Here is a 26,180-nt window from a genome sequence, read left to right as displayed (position 1 = left end):
TCTTGTGCCATGAAGGATATGAAATGTTTAATTCTCAGAACAGAGGTTTTGGTCTTGCCTCTTTGGTGAATTTTTTGCAGATTAAAATTATTTTAAAAGTTTTGCAGCACCTTGCAGAAACCCAGTGTTGTGTCAGCTGGCAGCATGAATGTTTTGGGTTTGTGCTGCTAGTGCTGCAGATAATATCAGCTGCTGAAAAGCTCTTCCTATGCCAACAGCCCTTGATCAAAGGGCATTGAGAGGTGAAAAAGATGGGTGTGGTAGCAAAATATCTTCGACCTGTATTAGTTTTGGATATCTGAAGTTCAGAGAATAGGGCTTGATTTTATTTTATTTATTTTACAAGGGAAGTAAAAGCAACTGTGAGAAAAGGGCTGAAATATTGACCAAACACTGAAACATAAACATTTGCTCCACTGTATAGTTCTAATAAACAAAGAGAAGACTGTTAGGATGAGAGTTACATTTACCATTCCGTTAGAACTCTCTTTTTGCTTAAATAGAAATCTGCTTAAATATTTACCTCTGGATAAACCTGTAGCTACTCTGCCTATCCCATACTGGGTATTCATGTGACTGATGAATAGGTGCTTATCAGCTGCGACTTTGCTCCACTGTCTGGTGTTACATCTGAATATGTGTCATAAAACTTTACATTTGTGACAGCAGTGTAGATCAATGAAGAATTTCTGTCAACTGTACTTGCTTTATGTTTTACAGCTATTCTTTGTGTTAGGCAGAATATTGTTTCATTCATGGCACTTATTTAGTGTAAAATGTAGTTTGATTATTCTGTAGGTTTACTTACTGTAAAATGAAGTCTGTGTTGTAAAAAATCTTCATTTTTTAAAGATTAACAGTTATCAAGTTTGCTAAAGGGAATGTAGTCTGTGCAGTGTCATTCTGCAGTAATGCCCATTGTCTGCCTTAAGGTGTAAATGAACAAATATGAGGCAACCATTGCTTGTAACAAGCATTTATGGCTATGTTTAGTCTTCTGAATAGTTGTATAGAATATCTCATATAATCTTTTAAGAAAGTGTGCTCTTTGCAAGATAGTGTAATTTCATATATTTCTAATCAGCATCTCCCAGGTTCTTCTTGCCATCTCAAACAGCGGAGTTAAATGACTGAGGGCTGCAGACATTGGGGGAATTGTCTTATTAGTAAAGTCAACAGCATCGGTGTTCAGGTTTACTGAATATGGCTGAGTCCTAAAGGTAAATGAGTTGCTCCATAAACTTCAGTGCTGGGGTTGGGGCAGACAAACCTATCAGTACTGCTGCCCAGGCTCACTTAAGAGTGTGCAGTGTATTTTTGTGAATCTTCCAGCAGTGGTTTAGGACTGTTCTCCCCAAGCTATTTGCTCTTCCTCTCTTTTGGCATCAGTGTTACAGTAATGGTGCATTTGTTTTGGGAGGAACTGGAACTACTGAGGTGCAGACACATGTTTCCTTCTGCCATGGACAGGCAGAGGAGCAGAGCAGACATGACTAGCAAAAGTTTGGAACCATGCTGCTGTTTGCTCCATGCATGAGAGCTGGTAAATTTATAAACACTGTTGGCCCTCCTGCTGGTGAGGAAACACTGGATCATGTTATAACATTCTGACATCATAAACTTTACACTACTGTTGTTCCAGAAGAAGCCATTTTGTCTTCCCTTATCTGCTCTGTCTCCAGCAGCTCTTTCCTTTGCCAGTTAATCTCTCATTTGATTAAATATATGTGAAATTAATCACTAATGTAACTAGATCCTTTTCTGGATGTAGTTCAAAACTACATTGCTAGTATGGTGCCAGCTATAGAAGGGAGTGATGGGGATGCAAAGAAACTTGGGGAGAGAAAGGAGGAGAATGGTATGGCTATGAAAGTGGTCTGGTTTGTTTCCATTTAAAGTTTAGAAGCTCTGGCTGTAGTAACTAATACAGTCACTGCTCAGCCTCAAGCAATACATGTAGGAGATGAGAACCTCTTATTGCAATGAAGTATTGATTCTGGAATTCAGGGAGAGCCATTCTGCCAAGATTTCAGTCAATGCTTGAGTACACTATCCTAAAATGTGCTTATCCTATCATTTCCGCCCCCACACCTCCCAACTTCTGTTGCCTATACAGGATTTGTACTGAATGCATAAATAACGAATATACTTTATTGCAACTCCTGTCAGCTATTTTTATACTGTTATTTTCCATATCAGCCATTACACTGTTTCTATAAGCTTTATTTTGCTTCAGTAGCATGACATATGATGCCATAAACATGCCCCTGGGTTTGGGCTGAGCTTAGTGTAAGCCAGTGTTGTAAGTGCTGGTCCCTGGAGTTGATAGGTATTTTTTATCTCAATGTCAATATTTAGCTATTTATGCTGTTCCTTATATTGAAGATTCTCTGATTTAGGGATTATGGCACATTAGTACTGATGCCTCTGCAAAGCACTGTTGGGATGTGGGAGTGTGCTCTGTGCTGCGCAGGCTTCCTGCAGATATAGAGGACCACATGGGCAGAGGAATGTGGGATGATTTTCCACAACCCTTGTTGGCTTCTTCTGAAGTGAGGGAACTTTGCCTTGGAAATGTACTGTTCACTAACCCCTCCTCCATCAGTGAAATCCATTTGCAGGATGCTAAAGCTGACAAATGGCCATGAACTGTAACATTAAGGCAAGGGAAACACTGAATGTGTTTTCAGAGCTGTGTAAGCAGCTGTGGTTCATTGATCTTGCTTGATGGTGCAGGAGCATCTCACATCAGCAGTTTTTTTGGCTTTTTCCCTATCATTTGACAGAAAAGGTCACCTTTTTGACTGTCCGGTTAAAGACTCTTGATCGTGACAAGTGTCTTGTGAACACCCCTGACAATTTTGCCAACTGTGGAACAAATATGTCGGCTTTGAGAGATGCCTGTATCTCCTTCATGTTGACTCTGGAATCAATGTGATTCAGTGCCTTGTGACTTTCTTGGATGTGCTTCGTCAGTTGGTCTCTCTTTAGCACTGTCCTCTTCAATGGATTTTTTTACAAACTGCCAGTATTTGTTTTTATCATTCCCTGCAGCTTATTTCAGTGGAAAATCTCAAAATAATCGAGCTATGGACCTTGATGTGCAACTTTTTAGATTCATATGTGGTTCCCACTGGAAATTGACATACAAATTTTAAACTTCCATTCAAGTATTTTTCCCGTGTTTTTTTTCGGTGACCAAAATAATCCCCCAACCCTTGTTTTGGGTCGATTCTGAGAGCTTGTCTAGGCTTTACAAACCTCTGGTTGTCTTACAGGTTAAACACCTCTGAGCACATGAGCAGGAGGCAGCGTGTGAGCAGCGCACAGCGGGTCTGGCCGTGCTGTGCGGGCAGGAGCCCCAGCACAGACTCCAGACCGCGGGGCCTCCTTCAGCTCCTCTAAACACGCATCGCTGCCAAACATGCACGGGTCATTCGTGAGCCTCGTACACAAGGGTTGGTGCCTGTCAGGTTATTGTTGAATCCGTACAAAGCTAATTACAGTACCGTGGTATTATTTACAGTCATCGCGTACTTAAGACTTCAACGGTAGCAGTAATAGCTGTCCTGCTACGTGTCAGGGAGCGCTTCCTCGCTGATTAATTTAGTGCAGCATCCTTCCTCCTTGCATGTGTTGACTTCCCGAGGGAAGCAGGTGCCTCCTGCGGGGAGTGCTCAGCCAGTGCTGGGAGAAATAGGCACCCTGAAGGCGGCAGAGCCCTTCTGCATTGTCCTAAAAAGCGCGCACAGCCCCTCCGGCCGCGGAGTTTGTTGCAGCGAGCGCTGGCAAAGCTACCGAGGTGCGCCGTTCGCATCCTTCCCTTCAGCGGCGCAGCTCCCGCAGCCGCGGGACTGCACGGGGCTGGCTGTTTCTTGGGCTCGTCCATTCGGGGCCGGAGCCGCACGGTCCTTCTGCCTTTGGCACCCGGGCCCCGCGTTCCCCCGGTTCGAGTCCCGCCCGGGCCCCGCGCCCCCAGTTCGGGGGCGCGGGGCCCGGGCGGGACTCGAACCGGGGGGACGCGGGGCCCGGCGCGCACGCGCGTCCGCACCCGCTGGGCGCGCACCGCCCCCTCGCCGTGCCGGCGCCGCGCGGTGACGCCTCGCGCTCTCGCTGCCCGTCACGGGGCCCGGCGCGCGCGAGGCGGGGCGGATCTCGCGGGCGGCGGCAGCGGCGGCGGCGCCTCCCGCCCGACGGGACCCCCGGACCGGCCGCGGCCGCAGCGCCCCCGGAACCGGCACCGGCGGAGACATCAGAACCAGCCCCGGCGCCAAAACCGGTGCCGCCTGTCACCGGCCCCACCGTGCACCGGCGCGGGCAGGCCCCGATCCCTTCCCCTCCGCCCCCGGGGGGGGGTGGGCTCCGCTCCGGAATCCTGGCCGCTCCCTCCGCGCTGCCCGCCCAGCCGGGGCTGCGCCCGCCGCCGCCGGGCAGCGCGGGGGGTCCCCGGGGGCCGTCCGGCCTCCGCCGCGACACAGGTGGGTCGGTGGGCGGGGAACGGGCGGCGAGCGGGACCCCCGGGGGCGGCCCGGCGTCCCGGAGGTGCCCGGGCTGGGGGAGTTGCGCGGCCGGGCGGTGTGCGAGGCGCTGGGCAGGACACACGCCGGTGTTTCTTAAATTACAGCTGCAGAATCCTAAGTGTTCTACAGGCTCCGGGAATATTTGTGTCACCGTAAACCCCTCCGCGATGGCACGGCGGTGCTGCGCTCTCTCGTTCAAATTGCGCTGCGGTGGTAGCGGTGCTGTGAATTGGGTATGTAGGTCAGATACTGCGAGATGGTTTTGTCAGGGGAAAAAGTGAGCGCTGGATTATTTATTTCCCTGTTGCGTTTGAAGTGCATTGCAGCACCCACGAGGTTGGGTTTTTCCCCCCCGGCTTCCTCTCTTGCTTCATAGATCTGGTTTTAGTTTTTGGCTGTGGAATTACTGAAGATCAAAGCGCTGAATGAGCTGAGCGCTCCTAAGCTGTATTGTGTCATGAAGTGTCCTCTAAGAGGGTGGTAAAAGGTAATAAAAGCCTGCCTTGAAATACGGGGGATTTCTAGTCCGTGCAGAAAATGTCTTTCAACTACAACATTTCTTTCCTTTAAACAATGCAGCACGTTGCAGAGTGTTGGAGGCCTTCAGGATTGTGTTGCTGTGGGTATGGCAAAGACGTATTTGCAGAATGAATGTCTGCCTGCTTGCCTTGCGTTCTCTCGTGGCATAGCACTTGTTCTTTCCCATGGAATTCCCTATGGATTTTTAAGGGAAGGGGCATTGATGGCTTAGTATTGATGCCACACTGAAAAACCTTAGAATAATTTTCTTTTTTTTTCTTGCTTTCACATTTGCCTTTGCTTACAGTGACTTGGTAATTAGCTGCTTTCCTCTAGAATCTATTTTAAAAATGAAAACTTGCTATAATTCCTATTTTCTTTACACTTTGTGTTCCATCATGATTGCCACCAAAATGTATTGAACCCAAATTTAATTCAGATATTGATTCAGATAATGAGGCTGTATATAATTAATTTGATTTCCTTTTAAGACTTTATTGTATTTTGGTAGAGCAGAATAGGAAGATAATGTGTATCAGATGGAATCATTGCTAGATAAAAAAAAATATGTAGTTTGCATTGATGAACTCTGTGTTGGTGTTTAAACAGGTGGTTCACCTGGCGCTAATGGGAGATTGGTGAAGAAAACAGATGTTTCTGAATTGTTTGCCTTGGCTTGCTGAGATTTCTAAACTGTCAGAGGAAACCTTTTTTAAGATAGCCATGGTGTTTGGTAATCTTGGGAGTTTTTATAGTATATGTGAGTAGGCAGAGACCTGTCACAGGTTGAATTTATTAACGTGGTGAAACAAGAGCATTATGTTGTTGTTTACTATCGTGGTAGGGAAGGGGTTTTTTTTTTTGCTTTACATTGATAAAACCAGCTAATTTGTGGTAAAAATAAAAAACTTTCAGTTTTGGTCATAGACTTGCCTGTGGTTCCTTGCTGTGGTTGTTTGGAAAGCTGGTCAGTGCACAGGCTGTGAAATTTAAAGGCTGTTGAGGATAAATACAGAAGAGATTGTTTTATTATAGAGCTTTCTTCTTGAGAAACCAAACAAGTTGATCCTGCTGTAAATTTAGTCCACATTTGTGGGTTTTACTTTACATTTTTTCCTTTATGTGTCCTAAAATAAAGTGTTTATAGTTAAAGACAAATCAGAATTAATGTTTTCTAAAATGTCATCATTAATGATAAGTATTTATGGAGAATGATTTGAAAAAAGCTTTGCACATTAGCAATCTCAAATTTTATTTTTTGTCTTTCATCTTTACTGCAGACTGAATTTTTGTATCAGCAAACCAAGTCAAGTCATGAATCACATGTAGTTTATTTTTGTGACAGGTGGTTCAGTGGTTCTTTAACTTGGCATTCTGTGAAGTAAAAATAAAGTCTTATTATAAAATGCAACCTGAGAATGATAATGAATTGGTTTTCTTAATTTGTTTCCCCTCTTCCACCAAGCACACAACCAGAGGTGGTGTGATCTTTGGAGAGGCACACATTTAGTTTGGAGTAATGAACATATTTTCCAGTAATATCTTTTGAGATATTTGCTGTTAACATTATCTTCTGTTTAGACTATGGTTTGGAGAAAAATAAATGAATGATGAAAATGTGACTGATTTAGGCAGTTAAATACATCTTAAATACATTTGCAGAAAATGTCACACATTTTCATAGGTATGACAAACTAATGTAAATATGTATATGGACTAGAGACTCCACCTAGGTTTATCTAATTAGCAATTAAGTTTGCTGACCTGCAAGTTTAATTTCTTAATTGAAGCTTTTAAAACTCTGAAGTAGAACTGACACAGTATTAAATTTAAAAAAAAATTCTATTAAACACACTTATTTTTCTGTGGGAAGAAATAAAATTCTTTTTTTAAAAGGCTAAATACTGCATTTGCTATTTTAATATTCTGGCATTTTGTAGTGCTAAGGAATAGGTCAAACTAGACCATGCATGCTATAATTGCACACAGCTTGCAGAATAACTTGGAAAACATGGAATTCGGCAGTGGGAATATGTTCAGCATGTTAGTTGTGATTCACTTTTCACTTCTGGATCTTGGCATGAGATCTTGATATGATAAATGCAATTTATGACTCAGTGTTAACGCAATTTTTTAGGCTAAACATGCTTGCAGGTTTTTCTGGGATGTTTTTTATATATTCATCTTAAGTGTAATCTTTTAGAAGGTGCAAAAGGTTTGGTGACAATAAGAGAAGGAAGGATGGAGTTCTGTATTTGGATATTGCAGGGATTTCCTTGGGAAATGGGAACGCTGCTCTAGAGACACTTGACCCACAAGTACACAGATGACAGAGTTTGGGGCCAGCTTAAAGAGGTTATTTGAAACTGCCCCAAGCAGAAGTGTCTGCGTTGTCCTTTAAAAACTGAGAGCCAGGAATTGGTAGTGCAGGAAGGCCTGTGAAGATGTCTTTTTCCCATCCATTTGTAAAGTCTTACTTATGTTTACTTCTATATCTCAAATTATTGCATATTTTTGAAAATGTACCAGCCAAATGTAACTTGGTTTTTCACTGGAGAGGAAAATAATTTTCTGTAGGCTCAAGTATTTTTTCTTTGCTGGAACTTTGTTTTCAGTGATTGTTTTCTTTGAATCCTTCACTATGTCATTCTCCTTCTGTATTTTCATTCATCCATCATTTGTCCATTTCTGTGGATTGTCTGCAGCAGTAAAAGATGCTGCTTTTGTTTTCCTGAGGTGTTTTGTGCCAAGTGCACTAACAATCTGACAAGAACAGTGTAAAAAAATTCATGTGTTTCTGATGCTTCTGTTGTGCTTTTGAAGTTCAGGTGTAACACTGATAAACAGTTCCCATTTGGATGAAGGAAATGATGGATGTATAAGAAAGGAAGGCATTTCATGAGATCAGCCCCTGGTTGAGGCAGAAGCAAATACACTGAAATCCAGTCTGACAGACATTTGTCTGATCTTTTCTTAAAAACACTCAGAAGAGGGGAATACCACACCTCTGCACTGATCTATTTATAGCTTGTACATGACTCTTACTATCGTTAGAAGGCTTTTCTTAACGTTTAACTTAAGTCTCTGCCTTGGTGCTAGTTAAGCCAGTTAATTCTCATCCAGCTCTTATTACTCATGCAGGATAATGATTTCTGTGCTCTTTTCACTGACTATTGGTGTTCATCAAGACTGTTCCTCTGTCTCCTTTTATTTCAGAATTCTCTTTACTAAACTGCAAACAGGATTTTTGTTATTCACTCTCACTGGGCTCTGGGTGTTTGTGTCTTTTTCCTAGTTCTTCAGACCAAGTCTTTGAGCAACAGAGTGATTAACTTACTCTGTAAGTTGCAGCAGAAGTAGCGTGACAATCTTATTATTAAAATGTCATCCTAGGGTGTGTGTGCACAGCTATCGTTGGGCTTTGGTTTTGTTGTTGGGTTTTTTCCTTGACAGTAACATCAGGTTCTTGGCTCCTGCATTTGCTAACACGGGAGCTCATATTAGTGTTTGTTAAATCAGGTATCTCTTTATATATATGAATTAGAGTTATCTTTCCAAAGAGTAGTATTGAGTTCAATCTTTATTTCAGGTTATTTTTCTTCTATTATGAATTTCTAGACTTAGCAGGATCACTTTTCAGTGAGTTCTGTGTATTCTCCAGGAGAATGTGCAGTTGCTGCTCCTCCGTGTCCATTTCCCAGCACAAACGATCCCTGTGGCTTTTGAACCTGAGCCTGCTCTGCAACAGGGAACTTGACTGAGAGCAAGTTCTTCTAGGGTTAGATGCAGTTTCTCTTGGCAAAAGTGTGTCTTTATTGGTCTGTGTTATACATATGTTGCCTTTGAAGTAAATTGCATTGCTGAGATAACTTCTTCCAGTGTAACTGTACCTGAACAAGCCTTTTGCCATTTGAGATATCATATGGTTCAGTGACAGAGTAGAAGAAATTTTTATCCTCCAGGCGTGCTCTGCTGGAAGAATTGCGGAGTCAGCTACGAAACAGATGCGTTCAACATGTCCCTGGTTTTACTCCATTTTGTCTGACTCACGTAAATGATTTTATCCATAATTTTTGAGGCTTGATCACAGATGGGACAAAGTTTGCAATTCTTTCAGCAGAGCTGTCTTCACAAAAAATTAAACAGACACCAGTAATGGTTATTAAAGGAAACATTTTTTTTTTTTCTTGGAGGAAGAAATATTCAGTCAGTGTTGATTACCTCTTAGCTGTCCTCAAAATTATTTTAAAATAATTTAGACAAGAGTTCTATGAATGCCAACAATTTGAATGCCATGTTACCAACATCATAACAGTGGGAACTGCAGTCTCACCTTTCAACAAAGATTTGAAAATTGGAAAACATCGCAATCAAGTTGTTGTTTAACTTTATTAAAAACCAAAAAGAGAATAGAGCACTAAAATAGTGACACAAATAGTAATTAAACTTCTAAAGAAGATATGGCATTCTACAGAAGAGTGTGAGAATTGTCACCTTAAGTATTTTTATTAATGGGGCTGCTAAAAACTGATTGGTAAAGCTCAACCTGTGTTTAGTTGTTGTTTTGTCACACGGTGTGTGTTTTTAGCAGTACCACAAATATTGTAGCTCCAGCATGAGCCTTTTTGTTTAATAACAATCAATTTGAATAGCAATTCCCTGTGTTTCTTTTTGTGATTTTTTTCCCATAAAGGCCTGATGATAACTGGTTTGGTATAAAGTAGTAGTTACAGAAGTGTTTCTTGCACTGCTGCTTCCAGTAAGTGCAGTAACTTCAGACAGGGATGAACTGGATCACGTAATCCAGGATTTCTTAAGCTGCCACAGCTACTTCCTTTACAGAGTATCTGTTATGCCTCTGTGTCTGTGACTCTGGCACTGTCATGAATACTGAATGTGACTTTAATATGAAAATATCAATGTTATTAGTGCCTGGCAATAAGTTCCTGGCAAGTTTTAGTTAAAATCTTTATACATAATGAAATTGAACAAAAGATAATCCAGTATTCTTCCCTCAATGGTAAGAAATTCTATAGGTATGTTATTTGTTCTGGTAAAATCTACTGGTTTTTTGTAACTTGTACTTGTTTCCTTTGGTGCCACGTTGCTTTTGGAGAAGACTGGACAATCCATCTCTGTCCAACAGAACATCTCTGTTCCTCATACAGTTTTGTAGCCCATTATCACTTTCCCTCCTCCTCCCCCCGCCAAATCTTACTGAAACCAGAGTCCTAATTTGCCTGTTTGTTTTCACCTGTAGAACCCATTTTATGCCTTCGATTGTACTTCTCCTGCTTTTCTACATCCTCTTCTGGAGTGGAAGGATTCAAGATGTGAAGACAGCGATCTGTTTTTGTTTTTTTTCCATAAATCCCAACATTGGCTTAGTTTCTGAGTGCTGACAGGATTCAGTGCAACATCCCCTGATTTCTTATGTGCAAAGTGATAACCTGCTGCTTTTCTTCCTCTCCTCCACCAAACTTCCATTATTTTGGTTCATCTGTGCTGTCTGATAAAGACACTGCCTCTGCTGTTGTCAGCCCTTTCCCTGCTCTCCCAAATAATACTGATAGGCCTGGGAGTGTCAGAAAACTTTCTACCTTGCTTCAGTTTCCTGGATAATTTAGAATATATTGAACAACAGAGGCTCTTGTGGCACCCCACTGGTATCCTCCTTCCTTGTGAAAACAATAACTGTGTCTGTCCTATGTATTTTGTATTTTAACCAATTTATTCATGCAAGAGTGGGTCTTCTTTTTTATGCTGTGACTGCAGGAAAGCCTTTGGTAAGACTTCTCCAGCACCAGAAATGCAAGTACACCACTATAGTGACTGAGATCAGTTCTTTATACACATGAAAGTGAGGATCTCTTCTGGGAACAGCCTTATATGTTCTTCCCTGCTCTATCATAATTATTCTTGTCCATTATTTGTGGTTTATTTGTTATGGGTTACACTTGACTCTGTGTAGTTTCCATGAATCCTTGCATTATGCATGATGCCCTCTTTCAAAGGATCTTTTTACAAGATTGAGATCTGTGCAGTAGCCAAGAGGGGATGTTTGCAGCATAAGTTCTTGCTCCTTTCTTTGTGTTGGCATTGGTACTGTAAAAGTGTGAGATGAGTTAGGTAGGCTGATGGTTAATTAAAACATGAAATAAATCTTTTCAGTTGGATCATCTGCTTGCTCCAGGTCTCCTGCTTGTCATTGAGTTCATCTGGGAAGCAGCAGTGACTGTGGACAAGCAGGAGTACCCCTTGACAGAAATGTAACCTTAGCAGCGAAACTGTTGTCTTAAAGGTGGTGATTAGATGTGGGCACAGACATAGCAATCCTTCCTCTGGAACTTTTGAGTCTGTAGTTAGTCTGCTTTAATAGTTGTATTTATGAGGGTTCTTACTTTTTTATCACTTGAGGGAAATTATGACTATAAAGCATCGTAGATGTCACTGTAGTGGTTTGGTACCCACAGCCGGGGGCTGTGCCAGGGGAGGTGTGAGAAGGAAAACTTGTCTTTGTGTCTGCATTTGATTTTGGGTTGTGTTGACACAGCTTGGTTTCTATTGTTATATTTTTTCTCAAATGTTATTGTGAGGGATTGGGTTGAATTACATTTTTTTCTGATTCATGGGAAGTTAAAGTTTATCACTAAAGTGAAAAGGGGCAAAGAGTTTGTGCACTTGATGCCTTAGCAATATCTGCATTTGTTTGCCTGTGTGAGTCATCCAGTTAAAAAACAATGCCCACTGCATATGGATAAAAGCTTAAAAGTTTGTCCATTTAGACCTGCTCGGTGAGACCTGTTGGCTATAAAAGTACTGCACAGTCATGCTGTGTGTGTGATAAAAGAACATTTGGACTTTGCATAGCACGTGTTACCTACAGATGCACGCGAGGTTCTCTCAGTTTCCAGTAATGTATATTTGGTACACACTTAATATCCTCCTGGGGTACTACTGAGCTCTCTGTAGTCTTTCAAGTGTGAGTGGTCCAAGTCTACCCATATCTGGGGCTGGTTAAATTCACTGCTATTTGTTGTCATTGTTGAATGTTTTAATCTTGAATTGGAGATTGATTCAGGAGTGTTTTTTCTATGCTGTGTTGGAAATCTGTATGGCTTATGAATGTCTTACTTAAATATTGCATGTTAGTGTGGTATGAGAGTCTTCTGTGTTTTATGTTCTTATTGTTGAGGACAGAAATAATGGAAGAACTGTCAAACTGAATATACAAAGTTAATTTCAGTTATGATGGGGAGAGCAAGTGGGATACTGAACTAGGAAGGTTGGAGTGTGAGCCGGAAAAGGCATTTTAGGCAGGAGTTCCAGATGATGGTGAGTCAACGGAGTAGAAAAAACAACAGGATAGCAGAAAAAGATAAGACAATTCATAGTTATATTGTTGTACTCTGAATTTCCTCATTATATTGCTGTCTTGTGGCGTGTGCAGAAAAAACTGTGCTTTGAGGAATGAGTAAGAGAGGATGTAACAATGGCTGTTCACTGAGGAGGATTCCTCCTTGGTTTGTTGTAAAATTTGGAAGATGTGTAGTAAATGAGACTGAGATGTCCTTGGAGGATTAGATTCTGTTCTTGCTGGTGTCAAGCAAAATGCCAGGTGGATCACTTTAATCAGAAAGACTGATTTGGATATTTTGTTAATTTTTTTGCTACTTGATTAGAAATGATGGTGGTGGTATTTGCAGCCACAGTTAAAACTCACAACTGCTGTAGATATGGAGGTTGGGCTTATTTCTGTGACTTCTTTCCCCAAATGGTCATATCTCAGCCCATCACAGTCACAACAGTGGAAGGTTACTTGAAAAGGATAGAACTGGTTACTGGAGTTTGAGATGCTTTGTTATGTGTGTCCTCAAAAGCAATATCTGACTGATGATTTGTGTGTCGTCACTCTCACACATTAACTGAAATGCTCCCGTTCTTTGCAGTAGTCAAGTTTCTGCTGGATTTATTTTTGCTTGTAGAATAATGTTCACAGATTAGAAGTGGTTTGTGATACATTTACTTTTTTAGTGAATGGTTACTCTTAAAATTAATGTATTTGTCACTGGTTGTAGCATGGTCTTCCATTCTTACGGTAATGAAGGTTGCAGGAATTGCCAGTACCCGCAGTACTGGTGAGGTTAAGTTTGCATACTGGGTGCAGTTCCTTGGCTGAACTGGCCACCTTGGATGCTGCCACAAGGAAGAGAGCTGTGCTGTGTTCTTTAAGGTATGTGCTGAGAACTGTATTGAACAAAAGAAACAAACAAACAAAACAAAACCAATACAAAAAACAATGAACCAAACAAAAAGGAACTGAAACAGTTATTTTCCTGTAGGATCTTGGATAGGGGACACGCAGTGACATTTGTAGTGGGGAATGGTTTTCATTGTATCACCCTCAGCCCTTTGTCACAAATATTTTGACTCGCTGGTCATAGGTCTGAAGTAAAACTAACACTGATGTCACTCACGGCAGCCTGAGCAGAGGAGCTCCAAAGGGCAGCAACAGGTGCTGAGCTGAGAGATCACTGAGATTTTTTTTGAGAAACAGAAGCACCCAAATCTGCTTCTGACACTCGCTGCAGTACATGTTTGCTGGGATTCTGTGATTCTAAAATTTTCATACACCTGTTTTGATTGAAACAGCTTTTATGTGGCCATGTCGTTCACATAAGAGAGTAAATTAGGAAAAAGTTGCAAACATTGTGGAAGTGTTTCACTGTGTGTATTTGTGGGCACTGCGATGTTATCTTAATTATTGAGTTAGCCTTAAACATTTTTATGATGTGAATAGCACTAAGCAGTTTGTTTATCATCCAAGTTAGTTAATGATAAGGAATGTGTTCTTAATGTTGTGATGCTCTGAGACTTTCCACCACGGTGGTGGTGATAAATTTCCAAGATGCCAGAGTGCTGTGGAGCAGTGATGCAGTTATTTGTAGCCCAGTGAACTGTGTCTATTACTTTTTAACATACCTTTTTTGGGAAAACCTGGTCTTGGATAAGAGTAGAGGAGGATGAACAGTCAGTTTGTAGCCTGTATGTTCTGTTGCAAAATTGGCAGCACTAAAATATTTTTGAAAGTGTCATTGTGGCACCTGTCTGCAAGTTTCGGCTGTTGTGGCTCTTCCTCAATTTAAAATCAGGTTTGTTTCATAGTAGTGGTGGTCTTTCCCTTGGAATCATGAACAGATCTTAGGAAAGCATCATAACTTTCAGGACAGGTTTGCTTGATGTATCTGCAAAGCCATTCCTGAGGTAGGTTGAGAAATGAGCTGTCAGTGCTTTGGCTGCTGCTGACGCAGTGACAGATACAGGAAATGGAGATGCTCTGTAAAACTTGAATTAGATGAAGAAAGACATCTTGTTGAGGAAAGGAGATGCTTTTCTGTTTGAGGCCAATCAATTACAGTCTTATCTTTTTTGTGTGCTTTAAGTGGAGTGGGCTTATGAAGGGTTAGCTGGTAGAGGCTTTAATATTGCTTGGAAAGAAGAGGTTCATTCAAAGCAGGAAACTTGCATTTAAGTGCCTTGAAACTCTCTAAATGTGCTTATCTCTCCCTATCAACTGTAAAGGAAGTATAGAGAGATTGGCTTTCCTGGACCGTGGTTACTTTTTGTGAATATTTATGTAAGTGTTAAGATATTTATCTCAAAAGCCTAATTTTTCTATAAGCCCATCTTGAACTGCTGCTTTGCATTTTTATGAGAATGGTCCTTAAAACTGTGTTCTCACATACGCAAACCTTCCAGCACATCTTAAGTTTTTCAAGTCAAGATAATTGTTCATCAAGCTGATAAATGTTATATCAATCTGTCAAATTTCAGTTTCTAGAACAGTAGGAATTAAAGATTTAGTCTGAGTAGGATGAAGTTTTGCTATTGTCACTGGGCACGTTGGATCCTTCAGTTCATTTTGAAGTCTGTTTCTCAAGGTAGTTTCAGAGAGAGCTGCATTTATGGTGTTAGAACTGACCATACTGTTTTCTAGGGTTTAATTCTTCCTGGAACTGGAGGGACACCCCATCCACAGAAGTTGTATTTTATCCAAGTCTGGTCTGTTTTATTGTTTTGGGATTTTTTTGTTTGTTTGTGTTTGGGGATTTGTTGTTGTTTGGGTTTGGTGTTGTTTGTTTTTGTTTTGTGGTTTTGGTTTTTTGTTTGTTTATTGAATTGATCTCTGGAAGGAGTGCAGCCAGTAACCATTCTTTTCAGAAAATAAACAAATACCAAATCATGTCTGTAGCTGTACAGATGAGGTGAGTCTGCATGGTTGTGTGGGCTCAGTGAGACATAAATTCACTTTTTTTTGCTTGCCAGGAAGATTTTATATGTCTTCAGTTTAAGAAATCCCAAGTCTGCCCATTGCAGAGGTACCTGGTATGTGGGATGCTGCTCATCCCTCCCACAGTGGCCGCGTGGTCTGCCCGACACTGCACTGAGTGTCCCTGCAGTTGGTGTGCAGAGGCAAGATGGCTTCTGCCTGCACTGCATGTCACACACAGGGATTCCACTCTGCCCCTTCGATGTTGTATTGCTCTTGTGTTAGATAATTACACATTGTGATTTAATAATTCTTTTTAATTATTTCTTGCTAAGATGGTCCAATCCTGTAGCTCAACTTTTTTTCCCCGATTTCCTAAATCATTGTCTTTATGTCAAAATGCATTCAATGCAAAAACATTATTGAATGAATGGGATAAAACACAATATTTAGATTTGCGTAAAATACAGTTTCTAATTATGGGTGGTGCCCTCCTGGTTGCAGGGAGGATAAACATTCAAAAACCAGCCCTGTCAGTTTTAGCACCATAAATGCAGTTCATCTCTTTTTTAACATGTTTAATTTTTTCATTAATAATAAATAGAGGGAAACCACAATAAATTATTATATGTATTTAAGATATTTAATGGTATTTAAATATATGCTGCTGGATTGCAGTTGTTTTCACACAATTCAAGTTGTTTGCTTGAGTTGTAACTTGTCTCATTGTGCCTGCCTGATCATTGCTGGTCTCCAGGGGCTACACTGGGAATTGTGTTCATTGTTGTTTTAAGTAGGAATATGTATCTCCAAATATTTTATTTTAATCCATCAACTGAGTTTCCTATTAGTTAATCGAGGTTTTATAGCAAATAACTACAATGTCATATGGTATTTAGCCAAATATGTTGAAAAAATCTAAGTAGGGCAATTGCTGCAATTAGTTCTGTTAACTAATCTGTAATAATTTCCAGAAGGCGTATTTTGCTTGGCAGTCATAATAAACCTTGAAATCAAGGTATATACTCTGGTTTTGCGCTTAATGTTGTAGAAACCAAGCTAAGTATTGCAGTATTTTACTTTCAATTGATGTGAAAATAAACAACTGGCAGCTCTTGGGCCCTTTCCTTTATCCTTCTCTCTCATTTATACAATATTTACAATCCACCAGAATCTTCTTGTTTTCCTGGTATTTCCAAATATTTGCAAGAATTATCCAGAAACTGAACTACTGATTTTATGAAGTGTTAGTTAGACTCTTATAAGTCCCTGGATTGTGAATTTTAAATGTTTGATCTGAAGCATATTACCTACTGCATTGAATCTCTTTGTTCCTATAGGGGGTGAAATTTCTGTTCCAGTAACACTGCTGGGGTTTGGACACAACCTCATGTTATTTATTTATTTTTTTCAAAACTGAAACAAAAAATATATGCTGGCTATTTCTTCCTGTTTTTTATCACTGCTTGCTATTTCACAATATAATTTCAGTAAAAAATAGGTATCTGAGGGGATTTTTAACACCTTAATGTATTTTTGGAGTAATTTTTAAAGGAGTGTTAACTTTGAATGAGTTGGTTGCTATTATTTTATGAAGCCCATCATGCTGATAGAGGTTGTTGGCTCATTGTACTGTGTGTAAGGTTATTTGGTCTCTGTACAATAGGTTAAAATAGGAAGAATTTCTTCACTGAAAGAGTTATCAAGCATTGGCACAGGCTGCCCAGGGAAGTGGTGAAGTCACTATCCCTGGAAGTATTCAAGAAGAGACTGGATGTGGCACTTGGTGCTTCGGTTTCATTGAAGTGATGATATTTGATTAAAGGTTGGACTCGATCTTGAAGTTCTTTTCCAACCTTAATGACTTTATGAGGTAAAAATACATAAAAATACAGTTTCTGTCTGATGCTCTCTTAGTCCAGGACAGGTAATCATTCCTGAATTACTGCCCTGGTTGTGAGAGACGCTGCTCTGGGTTGTGTGTCTGCCTTCTCCTGGGGCGTCATCTGGCAGAGCTCGGTTGGTTCTGCTGTTTGGCCAAGTCTCTCCTTGCATAGCACAACTGGGGGGACCCTCTCAGTGTGTCCTGTCCAGTGCAATTCATCTCACAATTGGGGTAAATTAAAGGGGGAAGAAAGTGCTTCAGAATAGAAGGGGACACATGACAGAGGAAGAACTAAGAAGGAGAATATTACTGCTCTGTGGCTCATGCCCTTACTGGTGTGCTATTGATGTCCAAGGTTCCTCCCTTCTGGCTTTCAGACCAAAAGATTCATCAAGGTGTGCAGAAAAGGCTGGAATCAAACATTTCAAAAGACTTTTTACTAAGGAACATTTATTCATTTATTCATTCTCCTGCAGTATCTTGTAATTCTAAAAGATCCCATAGTACTGTGACAGGAATAATATTTTTGTTATTTAATTCAGCCAGTAAAACTTCATTTTTAATATTCTAAATTTGACCCCCTGAGTCTTATTTTTCATTTTGTTTTCCAAATGTTACCTTATCTATCCTTTATCATTGTCATTAGCTTTTGAGTTGGATTGGTTTAATCTTTTTCTCCTTTTTCTGCTTTCCCTGTGAATACTTTTTCCTACGTATTATTACGACATGTTAAAGACCCAGTTTTGCTAAATCTGATCTCACATCTGATGTGTTACTTTTAGACTTTTTCTTGTTACGGCTGTTTGCTTTTATATTTTTCAGTCCCTCATGATTTTATGTTACTGCTGCTGCTTTCATATTCTTTGAAAAGAGTGGCTTTTTGTCCAGTGTTCGTTTGTGGTATGTCCATAGAAAATCCTCTTCTTTATGTTTGTTTCTATGGAGTTACATTCTGTCAGGTGTCTGGGAATGTCTTGTACCAATACTGACTTCTGTGCTTGTCACACCACATGGCGTCGTTATTAAGTGTCATTTATGCCAACAGTTACTTAGAGCTATGGAAAGGCTATAGAAGTTCATATTGAGTTATTACCGTTTGTCTTGTTCACAGATACTGTTTTGGGTTTTTTTAATAAAAACTGTAACAAGCAGCGCTGCACATTATTGGTTAAAGGTTAAGTAGGTGTATTTGACTAGGTGATCACTTGATGTTTTGTCAGCCTTGCTTACTGTGATTTATAAGGGGTTGGTTGTGTGAGACCAAGTATTTGATTGTTTAGAGAATAACATTTTTAGAGTAAAACCATTTTGTCTGGTGCATTTTTCTGGTTATGAAATATTTTTTATAGTCTTTGTATTCTGATTGTCCATTCTACAGTCTGAAAAATTACCTGTGAATGCTGCTCTTGATTTTTACTTGGCTCTTTCCATCATCTCTTTCTTTTTATAGACAAATGTATTTCTGAATACCAATTCGTAGCAGACAATGATTTCTTGTCAGTTTGGTTTAACTTGCTTATGTCTAATGCAGTGTAAGTCTGATTTAATCTTTATCTGTGATAGAAATAATTACAGTGCATCTTTCTTATTTGAGTTTGCAAAATGTCATTATGGTGTAAGAATTGGAAGCTCTGTATTCTTGCTCTCATTTATTTTAGAGAAAATTTAATGTAGGGAATTGATGTCCTTGAGATTCTTGCCCCACTGTTGAAACAGGTTTGGACTCTGAAGGAGTAAGGCACCTTTATATGTAGGTAAAGTGTTACCGTGTAAGTCTGAAATCCTCACAAAATCAGGCTAAGCTTGAATGCTGACTCCATGGGGTTTTTTGTTCAGGATTTTTAACATGAGCAGCATTAAAGCTGGTTTATGCTCATGAGTGGTTACATACTGCCTGTACTGCTCTCAGATGATTAGTTTATGGCTCTTGTAGCCATAGCTAATTTTACTCCTAAAAAATTGCACTTCTGTTGTGAAGTTGGATGCTGTAGGAGCCCTTTCATTTCTTCTGCACAGTCCGTGTCTTTGTATTTCGCAGAACTACGGTACCATTTTTAGCTCACATAATAAATATTCGCTTCATGCAGCACCTGCTGGGTTACTTCCTCTACTCCGTGAGGGTAAAGCTTTTTTTTCCTGGCCTTCAAGCTTTTGAATGTGACCAGGTCAGTCATGAGCGACGATGTCATACGTGTGCCGGTGCTTGTGTGCTCTTATCTGTCGGTGCCGAGAGGGCCCCGTGTTGTGTTTATTCTCCAAGTGTGTCCGTACGGGCAATTAGCACAGGGCGTTTGCACAACTCCATCATCGCCCGCGTGGCTTCCTTGCCCTCAGGTTTTGTTTCATTTGCATTGAGAAAACAAAAAACAATTTCGAAGAATCACCTGGATATTTTCTTCCTGCGGTGCCTTTCCCAGATTCTGAAAGAGTTCCAGGCTCTGCAAGGTGGCTGGTGGGAAGTGAATCATGAATATGAATCAGCGTCTCACCACCCTCATATCCAAAATGCTGTTGCTAGGATATTCTTCTTTGATGATGTGATAAGAGTAGCAAACACCTTTTTGAAATTCACTCTCTGTTATCCTTTCTTTAATTACATTCAAATTCGGGCTGCTTGTGTCTCTTTGCAAGACTTTGACTTAATCTTATTCTACCTTTGCATCTGCTCTTTGTGTTTTGCAGCCTTTGCTTCTCCTCTTTCTCTGAGTTCCAGTTTTTTGTTTCGCTTCCCTTTTTGCCCTTGGTTGTAATTTACTTCTGTGTGTGCTGTACTAATTCTGCTTTGCAACCATGGATTAGGATATGCTTTTTTCTCTTTCTGCTGAATACCTTCCTTTGAAAAATGTTGATTTTGGTTAGCTTGTTTTTGCTTATTCTCCACAACCACCCTGTTGTTATAGTCCATTGTGAAAATAAGCAGTTAAAAATAGGCGTGTTTTCTCAATTCACAAGGTGAATTCATAAAGGTCTTCATAAATTTGGATCTGAGTAATGTTTTTAATTGAAATTTTATTGTTCTTAGCTTATTTTTGAAGTAACACTAAATGCTAACAAAAAGGTTGTTAAGCTGTTTAGTTGATGATTAATTGTATTTTATATTTGAACAGGAGATTTTGGTTAAAAGGGATGATAAAGTAAGACATACACACGTTATTCAGATAAATCTATTTTTCCTAAATAGTTTTTTTTTTTCTTTTGAGGAATAAGAAGGGAGTGGAAGGGAAAATAAATGGATGTTCACTTATTAGCTTATGTTCTTCTACGAGAGATGCCACACATTAATAAAAAAGAATGAATTCTTGTACTTGGAGGAACTCGGAGAAGATATTTTTTAGAATGTTTCTTCCTCAGCCCTCTGTGAGCCCTGTAGCTCAAGTATCTTGAGCTTCTAAGTTGGTTTTTTTTTCAGCTGGGTTGGGGAAGAATCTGGCGTGGTTTTGTTTGGAGGTGTAACTTGGTTTTGCTTTCTTCACGTGCAGCAGAAGGTTTAACAGAACTATTGTATTTCTTTGAAATGCTCTCAAGGAAGTATTTCAGAAGTACTTTATCCAAAGTCATGAGACACATTTTTATGTGTAATGTATTAAGACAGGTAATTAAAACAGACATTTAATGAAAATGACATCAGTTCTCCTTTAAAGAAACTTGAATCAAATACAGAATTAGAAAGATGTTTTGTAAGTATCTTTAGAAAGTAATTCTTTGGAAAGTTCCCCAAAGCAAATTCTGATACAAAAAACACAGTGGAGGAAATAATTTCATGTATGTTCTGCTTTGCTTTTTGGACTCTTAGGGATGCAAACAATTCAGAAGATTCAGACATGGGGAAAAATGTTAGTTGTGATACTTAAGGCTATAAAAAGGTAATTCAAGTTTGCCAAGTACTCGAGTTCTGGCATCTTGTATGAGAGCAAGGTGATATTGGCCACTATCATTCAGCAAATAAGTAAAAATTCATCCTGTTTTCCTCTTTGAAGATTAGTACAAATCTCCTGCTTTTGAGTCTTTCTTTTCTGTTAAGGAGCAACAGAAGCTTTTTACTTTTTGGTTTTGCTTTTATTTCTTTGTTTTATGGGTTTTTTTAAACAGATTTTTCTGTCTCCTGCTGTCATGACATCAAGAGTCTGGAGACCTTGTTAGTGGTAAAATCAGAGGTTGTGCCTTGAGGCCGTGGCAGCCCAGGACGGGTTTGCTTCTCACACTCTTACAGGCTTCAATACTTCACAGAGCATTAGATGGGAACTTCTTTCCCACCACACTTGGAAGCTGTTTCAGGGACTGTTTTCAGGCTGTCCGTAGACTTGGGAGGATGTAACTCTGCATACACATCAATCATATTTTCAGCATTATTGTCATTCTAATCTGCTATTTTGTGTGCTCTCCCAACTGAAATGATTTCTGATTATGTAGTGGGACCTCTGGGTCTTCTTTAGAAGCCTGAGCTGTTACAGAGCTTGAAACAGACAGTAGTAGGTGACTCATCTGATGTGTGGGTAAAAGGCCCTGTTCAGGAGAGACCTTCATATGACTCTCAAGTTCAAATTTCTTTCTGAAACACATACCACAAGTGCTTAAAGCTTTCTAGTTCCCCTGGAATGAATGCTGCTCCAAAAGGCTGTTTTCATCAAATGGCAATGTAAGAGACAATGCCAGAAATTTGGATGCCTAACTTGAGGTGCTCAGAAATCATTTGGAAAACTGTAATTAATTTGTTGTTAGCTAGAAAATTGGCAGAAAATTCCAGCAAGGAAACCTTACTGACTGGTGCTGAAAGAGCTGGGCCACCTCTCCTCTCTTCTCAGCCATATGATCCCACAGTCTGCCCTGTGGTGGGATCAGGGGTCATTTGACACTCAAAAGGAGCTAAACCATAAGAAAGCAAATTTTGATTAAAGAAGGGGGGAAAATGAGTCATATTTTGTTGATGTAGCTCCTTGAATGAACTTTCAGGGAAATAATTAGTTTAATCAGAGTGGGGTAAATCTTTTGTCTCTTGAGTCAGAAGAAGGATGGTCCACTGCAGCAAACAAAAGGGAGGAGGGACATAGGCCTTCCCAACTTGGTTACAATGACTGCTTAAGAAATTAGAGTTTTCTTTTCTTGCATTAAAAACATCTGAATTTTTCCTGTGGTAGCCTGTACTGCAACAAATCTTGTTGGCCACTTCGGGGGATGTCTGTTGTTTTTTGCTGTTGAGCTCCATGATGGCATCTCGCAGAAAGATTCTTCTTATGGGGCCTTCATTTTTTTGTTTGTTTTTAATTGGCAATTTTGGAGATACTGTGATAGACAAGGTTTGTTCATAAATGTGCTCCTTATGTTTCTGCTTTTCTGAATAACTTATATTGTATATTAGAAGTCAATACTTGCTGTCTTCCAAAGTCATTTACTTTCAGGAATGTTAGGATTTTGTGTTCTTGAATTATGATGAAAAATAACACTTGAAGTTTTCTAGTTTGTATAATCAGTAGGTATTAATGACTCTTGATTTGTGCTGGGAGTTTCATACGTATTTATATATGTGTACTAGATATGTGTAATTCTGAGCACAGAACTTTGAACACCAGATAGAAAAAGAATTGGTTCTTAATAGTTTGGAGTGGTGGGTATCCAATGTAGTAGAGTGTTACAGTTAATTAAGCTGCTAATCATCATTTGGGAATGTAGGTAGAGACTAAAGTCAGTTTAAGTCTAGAAGAATATTTAGTTTAGGCTTTGTGTCTTCATAAAGTATGTACATTTCTCGGAGGCTGCTGAGGCTTTGGAGATGGTTTCTGTTTTCCCCACGCATCATATTGTGCCTCATACAGTCTGATTTGTGGTTTAATGTGTATTCACTGTAGAATGAATTAGTTTGAAAAACTGCCTGTAAACAATGAAGAGTTGGCTGTTTTACGTGTCTTTGACAACTTCAGTAATTGTGGGGTTTTTGATTCTGCATTTTAGGAAATAAAATAATGCTAATGAAGCAACCCTTTCCCTGAAGTTGGAGTCTTCAGGCTCACTGCCATGATGGGTAAGTCTCATGTGTAATGTGCATAAAAATTTAATTCAGATACCCTTCATTTCTACTGAACACTAAACCCATTAGTGTCCTACAATTCCTGGGAAATGTGTGCCTTGGCTGTTTAACACAGTCACATCTGTATGAAAGGCAGTGTTTGTTCAGGAGCTTTGCAGTATTCAAAATATTTCTCTCTCTCTTTTTTTTTACCTTGGAATACAACACTTTTCCCTCACTGTGTTGTAACTTTAATAAAGATTCAAGTATAGGAAATTGAGATTAATGGTATTGGGGTACTGAACAGTGTTTACTGTGCTCCAAATGGTAATGGCTATTGAATGAAAACAAACCCAAAACACGAAGTTTGTGTTAAAGAATTTTATTTTATTGCCTTGTGTCATTGCAGTACAAAGCCAGGACTGTGTAGATGGTCTGTGTTTTTCGAAATATGTAGCATGTTTGTATTATTTTAGATTTTATGCCAGTTTCTCAAGTTGTACCTGCTGTTTAACGAGTTGACCATGTTGTTATTGTGATCATTTATTGGTACTCCCTCCCAAAAAATCCCAACCAACCACAACACACACACATTCATATTGTCTTTTTTAATCTTTTATTGTTATGATGATGTTCCCAACCTTATACTTAATAATCAAGTTGCTCGATCTAGGAGTACAACACACTTCAGATTTCTGATCTTCAATGTTCTGGGTGAGAGAAATGACTGTTGAGTCATGATGGGTATTCAGTAAAATTTAAATGCTTTGCCACAGTTCTTTGGTTTCATGAAATATGCAACCTTAGTGGCCAGTGGGAATGAAACCTCCAACCAACTGCTAAAACATCAGTTTATTCTTTACCATTGCTGAGCACTGGGATAGGCTTTAACACAATAAACTTTTTTAATTCTGACAAATTTTGAACTGTGTCTTATTGTGAGAAAAGAGAACTGAGCTGCAAGAATGCCATCAGTTCTGCCATTAAATGTTGCTAGTCAAACTTGCTTTGATAGATTTGCATATCTTAGTAAAGTTATGAATAATGACAGCAGGAGTGATGATCAAAGGTACTCATTTTCAGACCAGCTTTCTGATGTGTTAGGAGTCTGTTAAATTAGAACACTTAAATCTCTCAATTTCCGTACATAACAAACACATTGGGTTTATGTATTAATAGAATGTGAAAGAATTCTCATGGTTGCTGAGTACTTGGAATGTTTGCTTGCTGATTTTAATGCTGAACTTTTCTCAGGTCCTTGTTTGAGAAATACAGTTCTTTGTAAATCACAGGATTTAGCAATGAATTTTTCAACAGACATTGAATTGTTCACAATGTTCATTGTGAAAGAGCGTGAAGGCACAATCAACACCTTTGTGGATCAATTTTGTTACTCAGTGTTGTAGATGTGTGCTGAGTGCAGTACTATTGCTGTGGCAAGGAATTAATACAAAATATTAGAAACAAATTTCTCTCAGTGATGGATGTACAGGCTTCTGAGCTCCCAAGTGCTTTCCTGTCTAAAGGAGCACCACAATTCGAGGGCAAACCTTGTTTAGCCATCACAGCCACAGCAGATCATTGTGATTTGGGACTTTCTGTGTACTTGAAACCTGAGTTATGTAGCATTCCTGTGGGTTCAGTGCTCCTGTTTCTCCTTGTGAATTCTTCCTTTAAGCCCTAAGTTCCTCTGTATTTTCAGTCCTAGAAAAGTTCTGTTGTGTTTTATTTTTTTGTTTGTGGAGGCTTTTTTTGTTTTGTTTGGCTTTTTTACTTTGTGGGCTATCAGCAGATGCTCCAACAGTTGAAATGTTCCCTGGGAGTTTGTGTGTGCTTCCCGTGGGAGTGATCTACCTGTTCAGGACAGAGGGAAAATGGTTCAAAAGTACTTTATTTTTTTTTAATTTTATGACAGGCACGGGAAATACCATTTCTAGTAAATGCCTCATTCGTGGATATTATTTGAAACAAAATAGATAAGGTTTTTCCCCCACACCCCCTTTCTCCAATTAACACAGCCTGCAGTTGTGTGGCATTGAGTCTCTCTTAGGATTTCAGGTTTTTAAAACTGCTATTTACATGTGATTACTTGTTAAACTGTTCGTTTCTTTAAGCACTGTTAGTGATAAATAAAATTAAAATGTTTGCAATGTGGAAGCAATCTTTTTTTAATTTGGCAATTATGTATTGGAGTGTAATGAGGACTTTTGGATTTTAGAGTAATGCCTGCCTAATTGTGAAATGAGACAGTAATGCCCTTCAAATGTAACAGTCTTTTACACTTGTCTGGTCTTTCTCTCTGAGCAGATGAGCAGCAAGCTCTGAATTCAATCATGCAGGATTTGGCTGTGCTGCATAAGGCCAGTCGTCCTGCATTGCCCCAGCAAGAAACAGGAAAACCAAAGTCATCTTCACCTAAAAAACAGGTAATTTTTTATTCCTCACTAACCTACTGAACATGGAATGTCCTGCTGTGACTTCTGTAATTGTGTTTCTTGCCAGACCAGTGAGCACACCAGAATGAGCTATTGGTCTCCCACATGTGCTGCCATTTTCTTTGTTCATGTTCTTGTATCAGCAGCAAATGAAGTGGTGGCATTTCAGAGCAGATCACAGTGTGTATGCTTAAATAACTCTGGTACTGATAAATTGAAGATTATATAAGTATTTTGGCATTGTATGTAGAGTGATTATAGAGTTGTTATTATTATATTGGTACTACACTACTCTAAAATATCAAGAAGAATTGTACAAGTTTGGTAGATTGGCCAGTTGTCACCCAAATCATACCAAAGAATGTCAGTACAGGCAGCAGAAACATTCTTAGGCTCTTTTACTGCATTTTTGGCCTTGAGTTCTTGTTTGTTCATGTACTGGAAATGTGACTTCTTTCCTGTATTTTTTCTGTATATACTGAACAGAAATGGAAAAGTAATAAAGACTTAGTTGATAGTTTTGAACTACTATACAGAGAGATTAGAGAGG

At 39.6% G+C, this 26,180-nt stretch overlaps 1 protein-coding gene across 5 annotated transcripts in view; it reads left to right on the top strand.

Annotated features, from left to right (window-relative positions):
- Window positions 1–4,132: 4,132 nt before the first annotated feature.
- The window catches only part of MAP3K2 (mitogen-activated protein kinase kinase kinase 2), a 53,706-nt gene continuing 31,658 nt past the window's right edge, over window positions 4,133–26,180 (top strand). For 4 of the 5 annotated variants that reach the window (XM_071561624.1, XM_071561622.1, XM_071561623.1 and 1 more), the window contains exons 1-3: window positions 4,133–4,478; window positions 23,141–23,210; window positions 25,503–25,621. In XM_071561624.1, coding sequence (XP_071417725.1) covers window positions 23,204–23,210; window positions 25,503–25,621 — 126 coding nt within the window. In that variant the 5' untranslated portion in view covers window positions 4,133–4,478; window positions 23,141–23,203. Of the gene's footprint in view, window positions 4,479–4,624; window positions 4,754–23,140; window positions 23,211–25,502; window positions 25,622–26,180 lie in introns of all 5 variants that reach the window. The other variant, XM_071561621.1, reaches the window with a different exon arrangement.

The sequence above is a fragment of the Pithys albifrons genome, chromosome 8 (genome assembly GCF_047495875.1).
Source record: "Pithys albifrons albifrons isolate INPA30051 chromosome 8, PitAlb_v1, whole genome shotgun sequence".
Lineage (NCBI taxonomy): Eukaryota > Metazoa > Chordata > Aves > Passeriformes > Thamnophilidae > Pithys > Pithys albifrons.
This window is presented reverse-complemented; position numbering and strand designations above follow the sequence as displayed.